This window comes from Fukomys damarensis, unplaced genomic scaffold (genome assembly GCF_012274545.1).
Source record: "Fukomys damarensis isolate Sample0158 unplaced genomic scaffold, DMR_v1.0_HiC HiC_scaffold_30, whole genome shotgun sequence".
NCBI lineage: Eukaryota > Metazoa > Chordata > Mammalia > Rodentia > Bathyergidae > Fukomys > Fukomys damarensis.
In genome coordinates, this window is record NW_022900942.1 from 3,754,449 (window position 1) to 3,771,260 (window position 16,812).

General features: G+C 37.8%; 1 protein-coding gene and 1 pseudogene across 1 annotated transcript in view; one reads left to right on the top strand and one right to left on the bottom strand.

Moving 5' to 3' along the window:
* LOC104851097 overlaps positions 1-1,321 on the top strand; it is a 21,926-nt pseudogene extending 20,605 nt beyond the window's left edge.
* Positions 1,322-9,427: 8,106 nt separating this feature from the next.
* Positions 9,428-16,812, bottom strand: part of LOC104851094 (zinc finger protein 709-like) — an 8,124-nt gene continuing 739 nt past the window's right edge. The window contains exons 2-4 of the mRNA XM_033757476.1: positions 14,280-14,406; positions 14,021-14,081; positions 9,428-13,050 (exon numbers count right to left, since the gene is read on the bottom strand). Of these exons, the coding sequence (XP_033613367.1) occupies positions 11,577-13,050; positions 14,021-14,081; positions 14,280-14,406 (1,662 nt within the window). The 3' untranslated portion in view covers positions 9,428-11,576. The remainder of the gene's footprint in view (positions 13,051-14,020; positions 14,082-14,279; positions 14,407-16,812) is intronic.

Here is a 16,812-nt window from a genome sequence, read left to right on the forward strand (position 1 = left end):
AAAAAAAAAAAAAAAAAAAAATGGAAAAAATATTTGAGAAAATTAAAAGATAGAATAAAATTTTAGATTAAAGAGAAAAATATTACTCTGAAAATTAAAAATGCAAATAGAAATAGAGGGCCTCCTTCAGGGTATGACTCTGTTGACACAATAGACAGCATGGGCAGGAGGGTGCAGGTCTAAGCTAATTAGTCTCATCAAGCCAACAGCTGTCCCTGAGGTTCAGACTGATTTCTGGCTTCAAGGTCCAAATTGAGATCTCTTACCTTCTGCTTGGTTGAACTCTGCAAGGTTCTACTGCAGGCTCCAGCTATATTCCCCCTGAAGGATCCAAAGTGAGGTCCTGGCTCCTTGGATTTACCAATTATGGTGGTATGGTGTGCCTTTATCACAGATTTTCTTCACTTTTCCAATGGGCTTCAATTTTCATCTAAGAGCCTCAGAGAGGCCCTCTTTCCCTTGATTGTGGGGGTGCACTGCTGCATTGGCACCCATGTGGCTGGGATCCTCTGCTGCACTGGGCCAAAGGGGTGGGCCTGTCAGAGGATCACAAGCTGCTGCTGGTCTTCTCTGGCATGCAGAGGGTCACAAGTTGATGCTGGTCTCCTCTGGCATGCTGGGCCAAAGGAGCAGGCCTTTCAGAGGGGCTCTTGTTGCTAACTGCTTATTTGACTTTTCATTTTCACTAAGGTCTTATATAGGCAGGTGTGCTATTTGGGATACACATTTTTAAACTTATGTTGGTTCAGTTAAATGTGTTTCTTCTTTCTTCTATGCAGCATTCTTATTAGATCTTGTTTTTTGTTCCATTTTGCCAGTCTGTACCTTTTAATTGGTAAACCGAGACCATTTGTATTTATGGTTATACTGAATTTGCAATGCCTAGTCCCTGTCATATTATTTTCCTGAGGTTGATTGCTTTTATTTCTCCTTTGCTTGGTTACCTTGCTTGGTAATTTCTTTCAATTGGCTTGCATAGAATTTTCATCTTAATTTTCTCTTAGAATAACTTTCAGAACATTTTGAAATGCAAGATTTGTACTCTTGAATTCCTTCATGCGCCGTTTTTCATGGAAGTATCAGATTTCTCCATTGGCTTTTAAATGCATTGTCTGATGTATTAATCTAGGTTGCAGGTTATTTTCTCTTAGAACTTGAAGTACTTTACTCCAAGCTGACTTAAGGGTTTGTATTGAGGTTTGTATTGTATTGTATTAAGGGTTTGTATTAAGGTTTGTATTGTATTTCTTACTCTGGTTGTATTTCCTTTATAGGTTTGCTGTTTCTCTTAAAGGTTTTCAATATTTTGTTCTTGGCCTGAACCTCTACAATCTTGACTGTTATATGCCTTGGTATAGAATTGTTTTATCATAGCTAATTGGGGTTCTATATGGTTCACTTATCTGTTTATCAAATTATTTTTCTGTTTGGGAACATTTTTTCCATTACTTCTCTGAATAGGTTATTTTTATGTGATTTACACTATCTCCTGCTTTGCATTGACTCAGGTCAACGTTATAATATTCTTTCCATCAACTAGCAGCTGTTGGATTGACTTTTTGTGGTCCCTTTTTTTTTAACCAGGGATCAAACTTGGGACCTTGTGCATGTGAAGTCAGCAGCAGAGACACTGAGCTAAATTTCCAGCAACACTTCTTTTCTACTTTTAAAGATTTCTTTTGGTGATCACTAAACACAATCCTGTCTTCTAGATCTGATGTGCTCTCCTCACATTTGCTCATTCCACTGTGTGTGCTCTCAGTGGAATTTTTAATCTTCTGGATACCTGTTTGAATCTCTTATGTGGACTCTTTCTTTGCTATATTGGGTATTCATCACTTTCCTAAGATCCTCTATTTTTTTTATCAGTGTCTACACCAGGTTCACCAACCAAGTTCTTTATTATGATTATTCTTGTTCATACATGAAAAATTATTTGCTCTAAATTTTTCTATGCCTTTATTAATGTTTTGTTACTTCCACTGCTACCACTGCTAAATTTCAGGTTAGTAGTTTCTGATATCCTCCACTTTACTGTCCCCTGGACTTTGCCTGGGTGGGCTGGAGGTCTTGGGTTGCATCTTCTACATCCTTTGTATATAGGACAACAAGTAATCCAAAAATGGGATCCCAATAAGCAATAATAATTTAAAATTGGGAAGTATTTTAACTTGCACCCTCCCAGATGTCCAAAACATGAGTTTGTATTCTTTAAAATTGAAGAATGGATTCTCATAACAATGTAAGTCAAGAATAGAAATAATTTATTCAGCAAAAGATACCTTCTGGAGCTGGGGATTTAGCTCAGTGGTTCCACCTGGCGTGCAAGTGCAAAGATCTGAGTTTGATCCCTGGTACAAAAAAAAAAAAAAAAAAAAAGATAGCCTCTAAGAAACACAGAATGGGGGATGGAAAGTGGGTTGCCTACACACTCTGATTCATAAAAGCATTTTATTGAGCAAAGCCTTGAGATGGTTCAAGATGGGACATAACTACAATCAAACAATAAAACCAATGGGAAATCACAAAGTGGGCATGAGGTGGAGAAAACCATAATCAAGCAATAAGATTGCAAATACAGTCACACAGGCAATATTGAGTACCTGATTAAAATGCAGAAACTAGTCCTGTACCTTTCCTCTTTATCCATCCAGAAGAAATCCAGTGGATTATCAATACATACTTTGAGAACCTGTACTCCAATGGAAAACACAGAAGAAATGGACAGATTTCTAGATACTTGGGAATTATCAAAGCTGAACGAAGAAGATAAAAAAAATTCTTAACACAAAAATTATAATTAGTGAAATTGAAAATGTAATTAAAAGTTTACCAATGAAGAAAAGCCCACGTTCTGATGATTCATTGCTGAATTCTACAAGACATTTAGAGAAGAACTACTGCAACTACCCTTTAAACTTTTCAATGAAATTGTAAGGGAAGCAATATTTCCAAATTCATTCCTGGAAGCAAGTGTTACTTTGATTCGAAAACCAGGGAAAGACCCAACCAAAAAAGTGAACTACAGGCCAAAATTGCAAAGGAACTTAGATGCAAAAATCCTCAATAAGATACTAGCAAACAGAATGCAGAGGATCATCAAGAAGATCAAAAACCCTGACCAATTTGGATTTATTCCAGGGATGCAAGGTTGGTTTAACATATATAAATCAATACACATAATATACTATTTTAACAGAGTCAAGGACAAAAACTATACAATCATCTCAATAGATACAGAAAAAGCATTTGACAAAATTCAACACCCATTCGTGATAAAAACCCTGCAAAGAATTGGAATAGATGGTCTTTATCTCAAGTTGATAAAGGCTACCTATGAAAAAAAACCAACAGCCAACATCCTATTAAATGGCCAAAAACTGAAAACCTTCACGTTAAAATCAGGAACAAGACAAGGATGCCCACTATCACTACTCCTGTCCAATATAGTTCTAGTCACAGCAATTAGACAGGAGAAAGAAATTAAAGCAATAAAGATAGGAAAGGAAAAAGTTAAACTGTCAATATTTGCTGATGATGATACTCTACATAGAAGACCCAAAACACTCTGCCAAAAGACTTTTAGACATAACTGACACTTTCAGCAGAGTACTTAGATACAAGGTCAACACTCAAAAATCAATAGCTTTCTTGTAAACAAATAACACTCAGAAAGAAATTAGGGAAACAATTTCTTTCACAATAGCATCCAAAAAAATGAAGTATCTAGGAATCAATATAATGAAGGAAGCAAAAGACGTCTACACTGAAAGCTACAATAATCCAAAAAAAGAGAACAAAGAGGACATAAGAAAATACAAAGATAGCCCATGCTCCTAGATAGGAAGAACCAAAATAGTGAAAATGGCCATATTACCAAAACTGCTATACAGATTGAAGGCCATCACAATTGAAATTCCAACAGTATATTTCACAGAACTAGAGAAAATAATCCAAAAATTCATTTGGAACCAGAAGAGACCTAGAATAAAAAAAGCCATTCTAGGCAACAGAGACAAAGCAGGAGATATAACAATTCCCAAATTGAAAGTATACTACAAAGCCACTGTTTAAAAAAAAAAAAAGCATGGTACTGGCAAATAAAAAGACCTGAGGACCAGTGGAATAGATTAGAAGATGCAGAAAGAACTCCAGATGTGCTCAGCTACCTCATCTTTGACAAAGGAGCCAATCATGCTCACTGGAGGAAACAGCATCAATAAATTGTGTTGAAAAATTGGATTTCAACCTGCCTAAGATTAAAACTAAACACTTATCTTTCACCATGCATTAAAATAAAATCCAAGTGGATTAAAGATCTAAATATTAAAAGAGTCACTAAATTTGTTGGAAGGTAAGTTAGGCAGAACTCTTGAAGATATTGGAATGCAAAAAGTCTTTATTAACAAATCCTCATCAAGGGAACTAGCACAAAGAATCAACAACGGGAATCTCATCTTATTAAAAACTTTCTGGGAAGAGTAAAAAGGGAAAAGAAAAAAATGCGAGAGAATGAAAAGATGAAAATAAAGTGTTTGTAGATGGGGAGGGGAGGAGGGGGTGAAGGGAAGGCAGAGGTAAGGGGAAAAAATGAGAATCAAGACTTGTCATGTAGAGATACAAGATCCCAACAATGAATGTAACTGTACTGTATCCCTAAAATGTACCAATAAACTCAAAGCTGAAAAAAAAAATTTCTGCACTGCAAAAGTAAACACCAAGAGAGCTAAGAAACAACCTACAATGTGAGAAAAATTCTTACTAGCTGCTCCTGAGACAAAGGACTCTTTCGTAGAATATAAAAACAAAGGAATGGAAACCAAGTCTTTATAAATAGGGAACGGTGGAGGGGGTTAAGGAAGGGCCGGTGTATGGAGAAAAAATAAGAACCATGACCTGTCATTTAAAGGTACAAGATCCCAGTGATGAAAGCATCTGTACTGAATACCTAAAAAGTACCAATAAACTAGATGAGAAAAAAAAAAAAGCTAGTCCTGTACCAAGCATATATATGCAATGAACAACAATTTCTGGAATGAAATGGGCTAGGGAAACTGATGCCTATTTAGAATATCAACCATTGCTGTTCATCCCCAGAGAAAATAGTTGGGGCACCTTTTTTCTTTTCACAATGTGATCAGTGCATTCTTTTTTTATCCTGAGGTCCCAGCTCTGTCTACCTGACTTACAATAATTTCTATCAAAATTAGCTATCTTCAATATCAGCATTTTTTTGTTATCTGTGTTAAGGCTTATAAGTTACTTATGGAGATAGCTTTATCACTAGTATTGACACATCCCTAGGAAATGACTATTCTTTACAGAAGTCTTCTAGGATCTTGTTGACTCTGTCCTAAGATCCTTCCTTTCCAATTTATTAGGGATGACAGGTTGTGGTCTATATGGCCCTGCACTCAGGCTTTTGGTACTGAACAATGGTAATGTTTATGACAGCACAGTGTTGTTATACAAGCAAGAACAGTTGGAATGACACCCTGGTTAAACCAGTAGAATTAGTGATAATACCACCATCAAGCATAGCCTACAAACCAACAAACTGTGGCAACTATTATTTTGGTATCATTAAATATAACAAGATCTATATTAAAATCAAACACAAACTAAGACTTGTATGTAATGAAATTGGCAAAATTTGAGTGATCCTAATGGGGTATAAGAGGGATAAAGGGGAAAAGTGAAATAAAGAAAGATATGAGAAGCAAGGATGAAGAACAGAGGTAGATAACCCAAGCTTTGGAAATCTGGAGAAGACCAGAGAGAAAGAATAAAGGAAAAACTAAAAGAAGACAAAACTATACCAGAAAAATTAAGAGAAAATTGTCACACAGGTTAAAAAAAAAAGAGAGAGGTTGAAAAAGAGAAAAAAAGCAAATGATAAAAATAAAACCAGAAAAAGGATGAAATTTCTCCGATGAAAAACCTACAGCTATACCCTGGTGTACACATTTCTATGCTTGTATCTGTTAGATCTCAAAGCTATGCTACACTAACTCCTCACAGCTCCACAGACTTGCAGGCTGAGCTTGGCTTCTGGCTGTGGAGTCTCAGGCCAAGTGTGCAGCCTGCAACTCTCTGGATATCCCCAGCGGTCCACCCACGTCTGCTTGCCCTGTGTATCTGCAGCTGTTACACATCCACGTGCTGTGGAGATTCAAGAATGAAGGCACTGGAACAAAGACATCCATGGCTGCTTCACCTCTAGTATTCAGTTGATCCATCCCGGCCCTTGCAGTCTCCTCTGTCCCACTCCACTGATGTAACTCTAACACTGAGAGTGGGTGGGAGGGTGAGTCTTAGGTCAAAGCACTTTTCCCACCACCTGGTCTCTCTCCTTGCAATCTCTAAAGGCTACAATTAGCTACTTCATCATGCAGCATTCACTGCTCTGCTCTGCTCTGCTCCACTGCAAGTCTCTCCTCACAGGGCTCTGGGCTTCCTCACTCTCAGACTGACTCTCTAGGTTCCAGGCTCCTCTCATATGTGAACTGGGCAGCTGAGTCCAATACTGCTGATGACAAACTCAGTCAGAAGTTGAGTGTTATTCTCTCATAATCAGAGAACTGGTAGACCAATGCTGAGGAAAAAGCATCCCATCATTCACTCCTGTATGTGCTGAGATGTACAGGTGAGATGCAGTATCTTTTTTGAGGCGGGAAAAAGAGGCTAGGAAGCATGTACCACAATTGTATCCTGTGTGCCTTTATTAATTTTATTTTTTACTTTTTTCCATAGGCGGATCAAACTCAGGACCTCAAACTTGAGAGGCAGGCAAAGGGCCACTGAGCTAAATGCCTAGCCCTTTCCTGTGTGCCTTCATCCTGCCATGTTACTGGGGGTGGGGGAGTGTTCCATAAGCTTTTTGGGAATTTGCCAGAAGAGAGATTCCTGGGCTATGCAAAGGCAGATATCCTGCAGGTAGCCCAGTGGACTTCTCCACCTTTTTATACACTCCTACGTCTATGTTTTGTTTGCTCTACAAATAGATTGATTTTGGCATCAAAATGTATATCTCTTCCTTTCTTCCAATCACCTGTTTCAGTTGACATTCTTTGAGCATCTCCAAGTGTCTCCTCCTTTATTCAGCCATATGGAATTCCACAGGACATACATTTTACAGCCAGTGTCCTACTCCTGGTCCCCAACACTGCTTCCACTGTATGTATTCCAAAAGAACATGAAAGTATAAAGAAATTGTGAGTAATGCTCCGGTTATTTCAAGAAAGAAAAAGATTTTAGTGAACTTTCATTAACAATAAATGATGTTGGGCTGGGGATTTAGCTGAATGGTTCCACTGCCTGCTTTGCAAGCACAAGGACCCGAGTTCAATTCCTTGTATATTAAAAAAAAAAAAAAAAAAAAGACAGGAGTGACCCAGGCCAAAAGTAGAACTGAGGCAGGCAGTGTTGAATATACATTTTCCATAGTCCAATCTTAATGCATTGAGTTTTTAATATGGTGAAGGTTTCGTTCAGGATAGATTTTAGGGCACTGGATTTGGCTCATTGGTGCCATGGCCTGCCTCACAAATTCAAAGTCCTGAGTTTCATCCCTGGTTTTTAAAAATGCAGATTTTAAAAGACCCGTGATGTGGTCATTTAGTAAGATGCACTCAGAGCAATCGTGTGTCTGTCTCTTTGTCCACATCATGACATCACAGGGATGGACCTCATCATTAGCATCAGGTGGATTGTGAAATGTAATGCCTTGACACTTTCCCCTTGTGAATTCCTCAGATTCCTTTCGTGTTATGTATAAGGTCTTAATTTCAGCTAATTTTTTGACAGCGGAAACTATAGGCCAACTTCACACTTTTGAGATTGGCATGCAGTTTTCTAAACATCCTTCTTAATGAGATTAAGAGCTGTCTCCCTTGAGCACCTAGGGCAAGCCTAGCTGAACATCATTTGATCAAAAATACAAATTGATTTCAGGGCAAACTACTGTACTATGTTAGTTTAATTCTGTTGATGTTGGTTCTGGTAAGCAGATTTAGGGTGTTTGCAATGGTAAGAAAACACTCAAGCACTGAGCTACATACCCGTCATTCTATAAGGAAACTTCAGCAACATCTTCATGATTCCTGTGTATGTTATGATTTCAACAAAGTGTGAACACTTAACAATGTTAATACTAAGAATACAAAGACAATCCATATGAATGTTAGAACATTTTTTAATGCAATTTTCATTGGAATTTTTTATATTGATGTGACTCTGGACATCAAATGAGTAATGCATACATTTCAACATTATCATCATCCAAACTACAAACATGGGATAGAGGGAGCAAATACCTTTTGTACATGAACATGCAAAATCTATATAGTATAATTTTTGAACATATGTATAACAGCTCTTCAGACACCAAGCAAGAAATTGTGCAGAAGTCATTCAGATGTCTATTGGGATCACATACTGGGAGATATCATGAAAAGTGAAAGGTTAAGCAGTCAGTCTCAGAAGACTGTCCACCACTTCAGATGCAGTTATAATACTGGGCTACTCAAAATTAAGTTCTTAGAATGAATTTTGGTGTGATTTTGCTATGGTAGTATAGAGATCAATGAAAACTAATTATGGAGACTCATTTATTATGCAGGACAAGATACAGAGAAACAGCCATGTACAATCATGGCAGAGGGCAAGGTACATTGAAGGGGCATAAAATATCAAGGGTCCACAGGAAGTCCTACCATCAAGGAAACTGCACATAGACATCTATTTGAAAATTCTCTCAAATCAGACTTCCAATATCCTTGTAGATTAACACTTTAGCATTACAATATTATAAGTTTGAGGATTAACACACTTTTCTAGTTGTCACTTCTCAAGGTAAGGTGATAGCCCAGTGGTATAAAACTGTGTAACAAAACATGTACAGAAAAACATACCCAAGAAAAAACTCTTACAAATTTAGTATGCATCACTAGACGAAATATAAATTCTGCAAGTACCTTTTTTGATACCACGTTGCATTAGCTCTGTGTATTCAAGGTTGCATTTCCTTTACTGAAATCCAGCCCACAAACACAGACTGATGCTTAAGGACAGAAGTGCTGGGGTATTCACTTTTAAAAATTCTCCACTTGGCCAGAGTAGCTGTCCATGATCTTCTTCCACCTTTCCCCATCTTTAAACAAGCTGGCTTCACTTATTTGAAACTCTGCTTCTTTCTTTATTGATACCTTGTTTACGATTGGTGGCAGCTGCATTTTGGCAGAGTAGGGCTTGCTGTCCCATCCTGAACATTTTATTAACTCATGTGTTGGCCAAGAAAGCAGTAAAAAGAAATGTCAGAATACTGTAAGTTACCAGCCTTGGAATCTTTGGCCACTGATTATCTGTGACCAGTCCCATAGGTTGGCCTCCAAAAGGGTGGCTACAGAAAACCTAAAGTGTTGGTTACTTTTTTCATTGCTGAGACAAAATATGCACTACCTAACGTTAAAAGGGAAGAAGTTTACTTAACTCACAGTTCAGAGAGGTTTCAGTCCATAATCAGCTGACCTCCAGAAAGGGATGGCAAACAGGCATTGCAGAGGAGAAACGACATGGTCCTCACAAGGTAGCAAGAGAGTGTGACAGTGTCCTCCCGCCCCTTTTATATCATCCAGACTCCTGGGATTAGGTCAAAACTAAAAATCTCAACAGTAGTGGTTTAGTAATCATACACCCTTAACCCCAGCACCACACATTCCAGATCTAATTACCTCTGAAAAAGAAAGTCCCACCTCATCTGCATGAGGCTTTGGGAGCACATCTAACACAAACCTTAACTACTAACTTTCTATAACTATATGTTTCAAAGATTCAATAAAATCTCTTAGCTTCCACTGAGCTGATACTGGTGGCTATGATGGCTTGAGCATTTAGTTAGAAAAAAAAAAAGCAGTGCTATATCATATGTGTCTACAGGTATTTCACAATTAAAATATCCATCTCCAATGAATCTTTAGGTGAGGATACAACTAGGAAATCGGTGCCAAAGGTTTACTACCATGTTTACTTGTCTACAGGTTTTAATAACACTCCTTTGACATTTTTGCTCATACCAGGCATTTAACACAGGGATGCACTCTGAGCTACTTTCCGGGATCTCTTAATTCTTGGAGACAGGGTCTCACCAGGTTGCACAGGTTGGACTTGAACTTCCTATCTTCCTCCCTTAGCTGCCCAAGACACATGGAGTGCAAATTTGCAGAACTACACTGACCTTTCACTTTTTTGCCACGCTCTCACCTCTAAAATATGGGAGAATGAGTCACAGATAGACATGCATCATAGATCATACAGATAATGTTCTGAAGTGGCACATGTGAAATGACTTCATCTTTCTGTAGTGCTTTGTTTAGTGCCAATTTTTGGAGGACTAAAAAGTCTTTGTGAAAATTTGAAAACTTTCACACACTGCATAGGCAGTTGTTTGCAAAGGTTAATACCATGACCTTTTCTATGGAGGAAGGGAAGAGTCTTTCTCATATTCCTTAGACTAAAAAACTTGCAGCCACCCATGACATCACTGACTTGTAATCTTTGCACTCAAGGAATCAGAGGCAGTATCCTCACAACTATTAATGCAGAGCCTTGCAGCTGTAACTGACCTCAAAATAAAAAATAAAGCCTGGAGAAGTTTCTCATAATGAATGCCCTGGTTTCAACCACTGTGAGAGATACAGACAAAGAAATTGCTCTTGCTGACTAGGGCTCTGTTTGAAAATAAGCAAAATCACGTCTGGGATTTAGCTCAGTGGCACCCTGCCTGCCTTGTAAGCACAAGGCCCTGAGTTCCAGCCCTGATATGGGGAAAAGAAAAAAAAAAAAAAAAGAAGCAAAATTGCTCGAATGAATTTCAACACTAAACATATTAAGTTCCTAGCAGATGAAAAGTTTTCTTTCTCCAAAGGGTGGGTGATATGACAGATTCATCCATATTATATACTAGCCATAGTGTTTCATTCAGAACAGAGCAGGGCAGAAATGGTCATATTTACATTGTTTTTTAACCCTACCATGGTTCTATGTCCCTTCCACTTTGTTGTAATGAAACAGTATCTCAATTCTTCAAGCCTTATCATATAGTTTATATATGTCTAAAGGGTTTCTCTCCAGTGGATAGACCCCTGTACTTAAATCTGGCTGAAACAACTTATGCCCCTACTATGTAGTTTCCCCACAAAGGGTTTCATGTCAATGTGAATTTTAAGGCCACTAAAGATCATAAATGAAGATTTCATGTGGTTAATACTCACGTTTCTTCTACCCTGAGTTTCTTCAAGCTCTATGAGGGCACTGCAGCAAGCTTGGTTCTCACCACCTTATTTGCTTGAGATTTTTTTCCTGAGTTACTTCAGAGTGCACAGGAATGTGCAAATGCCTCCTCACACTGATTATATTCATAGGCTTTCTTTACACAATGACTTTTTGGGCAGATTGAGGGAACAAGAATTAACAAAGGCCTTACCACATCACATTTGTAGGGCTTCTCTCTAGGGTGAGATCTTTCATTCCTCTGGAGGTCACAGGAATAAAAAAAGGCTTTGTCACATTTTATACATTCATAGTTTTCCTCCAGTGTGAATTCTTCGATGTACTCGGAGGTGACTGGAAGTTGTGAAAGGCTTATCACATTCATTACATCTATAGGGTTTCTCTCCAGTGTGAAATCTCTTATGTATTCGAAGATATTTGGGACAAGTAAATGCCTTTCCACATTGTTTACATTCATAGGGTTTTTCTCCAGTGTGAGTTCTTTCATGGATTCGGAGAGAACTGGAATAACTGAAGGTTTTACAACATTGTTTACACATATAGGGTTTCTCGCCAGTGTGAATCCTTTCATGCATTATGAGGGCATAGGAACGAGTAAATGCTTTTCCACACTGTTTACATACGTAGTGTTTCTGTTCTTTGTGAATAGTTTCATGCGCACGGAGGCCACTACAAAATGGGAATGCCTTTCCACATTGTTTACATTTATAGGGTCTCTCACCAGTGTGAGTTCTTACATGATATCGGAGTGCACTGGAAGAAATGAAAGTCTTACAACATTGCTTACAGGCATAAGGTTTCTCTCCAGTGTGTCTTCTTTCGTGCCTTCTGAAAATACTGGAAGAAGTAAAGGCCTTTCCACATTGTGTACATTTGTATAATTTCTCTCCAGTGTGAATTCTTTCATGGACTGGGAGATAACTGGAAGAAGTGAAGGCCTTACCACACTGCTTACATTTATAGGGTTTTTCTCCAGTGTGAGTTCTTTCATGTCTTCTGAGGATATGGGAAGAATTGAACGCCTTTCCACATCGTTTACATTCATGTGGCCTCTCTCCACTGTGGGTTCTTACATGCCTTTTGAGGTTACTGGAAGACCCAAAGGCCTTACCACATTGTTTACATTCATATGGTTTCAGCCCAGTATGAGTTCTTTCATGCCTTTCACACAGAACAGGACGAGCAAAGCTCTGATTACAGTGTTTACACTTATATGGTTTCAACACAGTGTGAGTTCTTTCGTGTCTTCTTAAAGGACTGGAAGAACCAAAAGCCTTTCCACAGTGATTACATTTGTAGGGTCTCTCTCCAGTGTGAATTCTTTGATGTACTTGTAAGACATGGAAAAAAGGGAATGCTTTCCCACACTGTTTACACTCATAAGGTTTTTCTCCAGTGTGAATGATTTCATGTACACGGAGAGAAGAAGAAGAAACAAAACCCTTCCCACATTGACCACACTCATATGGTTTCTCTCCACTGTGAATTCTTTGATGTACTTTTAGGGAACTGGAATGTTTGAAAGCCTTTCCACATTTCTCACATTTGTATGGTTTATGTCCTGTGTGAATTTTTTCATGTTGACGGAGGCCATTAGGAAAAGTGAATGCCTTTCCACACAGTTTACATTCATAAGGTCTCTCCCCAGTGTGAGTTCTTACATGCATTTGGCAGTATGTGTAAGTAGTGAAGGTCTTGCAACATTGTATACATTTATAGGGTCTTTCTCCAGGGTGAGTTCTTTCATGACTTCTGAGGGCACTAGAAGAAATGAAGGCATTACTACACTGTTTACATTCATAGGGTTTCTCTCCAATGTGGGGTTCTTCATGCCTTCTGAGGACACTAAAAGTGAAGGCATTACCACATTGTGTGCATTCATAGTGTTTCTGCCCAGTATACATTATTTACTTTACTCTCACCAAGTTTCTCCACTATATAACTTCTGTAAAGAATAAGTAGCACATTTTCAGTGGTTTAAAAACCAACAATGAATGTAACTGTTCTGTATCCCTAAAATGTACCAATAACTCAATTAAAGCTGAAAAAAAAAAAACACACAACTTCATATCTTGAGAATATTTAAAATTACATTCGCTTTCAGGGGACATATAAATTTTCTTCTATGTATAAACTGTTTAAAAGGGAATGGATAAAAACCTCTGAAAAGCACTTAACCATCACTAGTATCAAAATAATAATAATGCCAGGCACAGTGGCCCATGCCTGTAACTCCAACTACTCAAGAGTCTGAGTCACAAGGATATCAAGTTCCAGGTCAGCCTTGTCAAATTAGCAATACCACATCTCAAAATGAACCTTTAAAATACCTGCAAAAAGTTGGGTAGGGTAGCACCCACCTCTAATCCCAGCAGTCACGGAGCTGACAGAGGAGAGGACACATTCCAAGAAAGCCTAGTTAATATGGCACATTCAAAATAGTGTAGCCTACATACAAAAACTCTACCTCCAAAAAATTGAGACCAGGGTGGGGTGAGGCAATATAGAACAGTGATCAACAACAAAAAAACTGAAAAACATGAAAAAGCATGTTTATATAAAAGTATTCACAATATTGTTTTAAAAAACTGATATTTTTATATAATTACTAAATACAGTTTCAGATAAGCCATTAGGTCTGGACACACTGTTTTTCTCACTTACTCCTGAAATTTATTACACACATAAATTTTCTTAATACTCACTACGTACTGTTGTGAGTGCAGCTCACCTGGGATTTCCATCTTGCTTTTTGTGCTCATCATCAATCCTCTGGTCTTTCTCTTTTGTCTCTGAAATTAACACCCATAAATAATTTTGAATAAGAAAATACAGAAAATGATAATTCTAGGTGCATAATTACATTTGAACTAAAATAATTTTTCCCCAGAATTTGCAAATATCCCATCATAGATGTTACATGACACAGTAGATCAGCAAGGAATATTTGTTCTGTAATTCACTAAATTAAGGAATAACATCATCCTTACCCACTACTGCCAGGTTCCTGATAGTTTCCCTCATCACAACTCTGTAGAGTCTCTTCTGTGAAGGATCCAACAGGGCCCACTCTTCAAAGGTGAACTTCACAGCCACATCCTCAAAATCCACTGAGTCCTATGACAATCCATAAATTGGCACAAGAACAAGGTAAGACTGATAGTATGGGGAATCTATGCTCAATACCTAAGATGTTCCCAACACAAATCTGGTCTACAGTTACTGTGTCACAATGAATGGCTAGAACATCAAATATTGATGTCTCATGAAACTTTTCAAGTCCACAACAGATAAAGACAACTTCTACACTTTTATCTCAACCTTTTTATAATTGTGCTCTAATGATAGATCTCAAATCACCTTGAAGAATGAGAACAATGTCATTCAAAAACACAAAACAGAATGAACCCAATTTAATATGAAAGAACTTGTCATATTCATATTCTATCCTATACTTCATCATATTTCATAAAAACCTGAAGCAGGGCAAGATGTGCTTTTAATGAGTACTTTTCCCATTAGCCAATATAAAAGGCCAGGAGGTCGAGGAAATTTACCATGTAATAAGAACCATGGTAAGAACTATGTAGTAAGAACAATATTACCATGTAATAAAATAAGGATTTTTCAGAGGTCAACCACTGCATTAGAAGCATTCAGAATTAGGAGTAGACAGCCACATCAAAAACATTACTCAGGGCCAGGGATTTAGTTCAGTGGTTCTGTCACCTGCCTCGTCATTCAAAAACACAAAACAGAATGAACCCAATTTAATATGAAAGAACTTGTCATATTCATATTCTATCCTATACTTCATCATATTTCATAAAAACCTGAAGCAGGGCAAGATGTGCTTTTAATGAGTACTTTTCCCATTAGCCAATATAAAAGGCCAGGAGGTCGAGGAAATTTACCATGTAATAAGAACCATGGTAAGAACTATGTAGTAAGAACAATATTACCATGTAATAAAATAAGGATTTTTCAGAGGTCAACCACTGCATTAGAAGCATTCAGAATTAGGAGTAGAAAAAAAAAAAAAAAAAAAAAAAAAAAAACACCCATATGAAAAGGCTGGATGACAGGATTGCAAAATATAGGCAGCCCCTGCCTTGTAAGAAACTGTCTAAAAGTGAGAACACCTATAAATATAGTTAAGTATCAAGAGTGCATATTACCTACACAGTAGACATCCTTTGGTTAAATCCTCAGAACAATGGAAAGGAAGTACTCAAATAGACCCCAGCTAATAAAAACACTTTTTGGGGATGTCTGGTATACCTCGATGATAGACATGCAACTGGGCATAAAGACACCTATGATTCAACCCCCTGCATGGATTCCCATAATGACTGATTGTAAGTACAAGATATCAAAGCCACAAGCACTTACATGCTAGGCAAGAAGTTCATCAGAGAGTAACACATGAGTATTTCTTTTTTAATTTTTATTTTTAAGCAATATCAATCATAATACATAGGATAGACATAAACAAGGCATCTTACTCTTTAAATATTATGAGTAGCTAGAATACATATTGCTGCAAACTCACCTGGCAGGTTTTCTCCAATTCTATATTAGAATTTCATTTTATTAACCATGAGTTACAATGGAAGTGTTTTATGCCAGCCATTTCTTTGTACATGACTGATTTTAAATACCTTTATGAAAGCTCAGAAATTACTAGAGGTACTAAGAAAGGCCAGCAGTAGAAATTCTCCTAGCACCTGGAGATACTTCAAACAATGACTCACTTGCAACCCAAACAGATACTCTAAAATGATCACAAGTTCATGGTGGTCAGGAAGCCAAAAGTAAAGGGAAAAACCAGGAGGACAGATACACCTTACCAGGGTACACCCCCAATAACCACTATCTTCACTCCCACCTCCTAATACCAATCCACTGCAGCAACCAGATGACCCTATAACTGCAGATAGATATGATAATTAGATGTGTTGTAGAGAGTTAGACAGGAACACCAAGTAGCTAGCCCTGAAGAAGCTAAGACAGCATGGATGCAACATGGAATACAATCAACAAACATTCACTGAATGTCAGAATTATAAAACTAGAAAAACTACTATATCCTTGTGCTTCCTGAGTGGATAAAACACAATAACTGCTATTCTAAATAGATATCACGTGGGTGGGGGCCAAATTCTAAACCAGATTTTCCAGTAAATATCGCTGGGGTCCATCCTTAGTGAAAATCTTTCTTTGCTTGCTATGAGACTTCTCACCTATTTCACCCACACTTGATCAGTATTACCTGGGTGACTACCTGTAATCCTATTGCTTGGTCATGGTTTTGCACAACCTCATATCCACCTTCTAATTGGGTCTTATAGTTTTGTCCCACTTTGAACGCACCTTGCCAGACGGCTTAGGTGCATAAAACATCTTTGAAAAGTGAGGTGCACAGGCAGCCCACTTTCTGGTCCCCCTTGTATCACTATTAGATTTCTTACCCTAGATAAATTTTTCTACTCTTAACGTCCATCGTTCCTAGAATTCATTCTT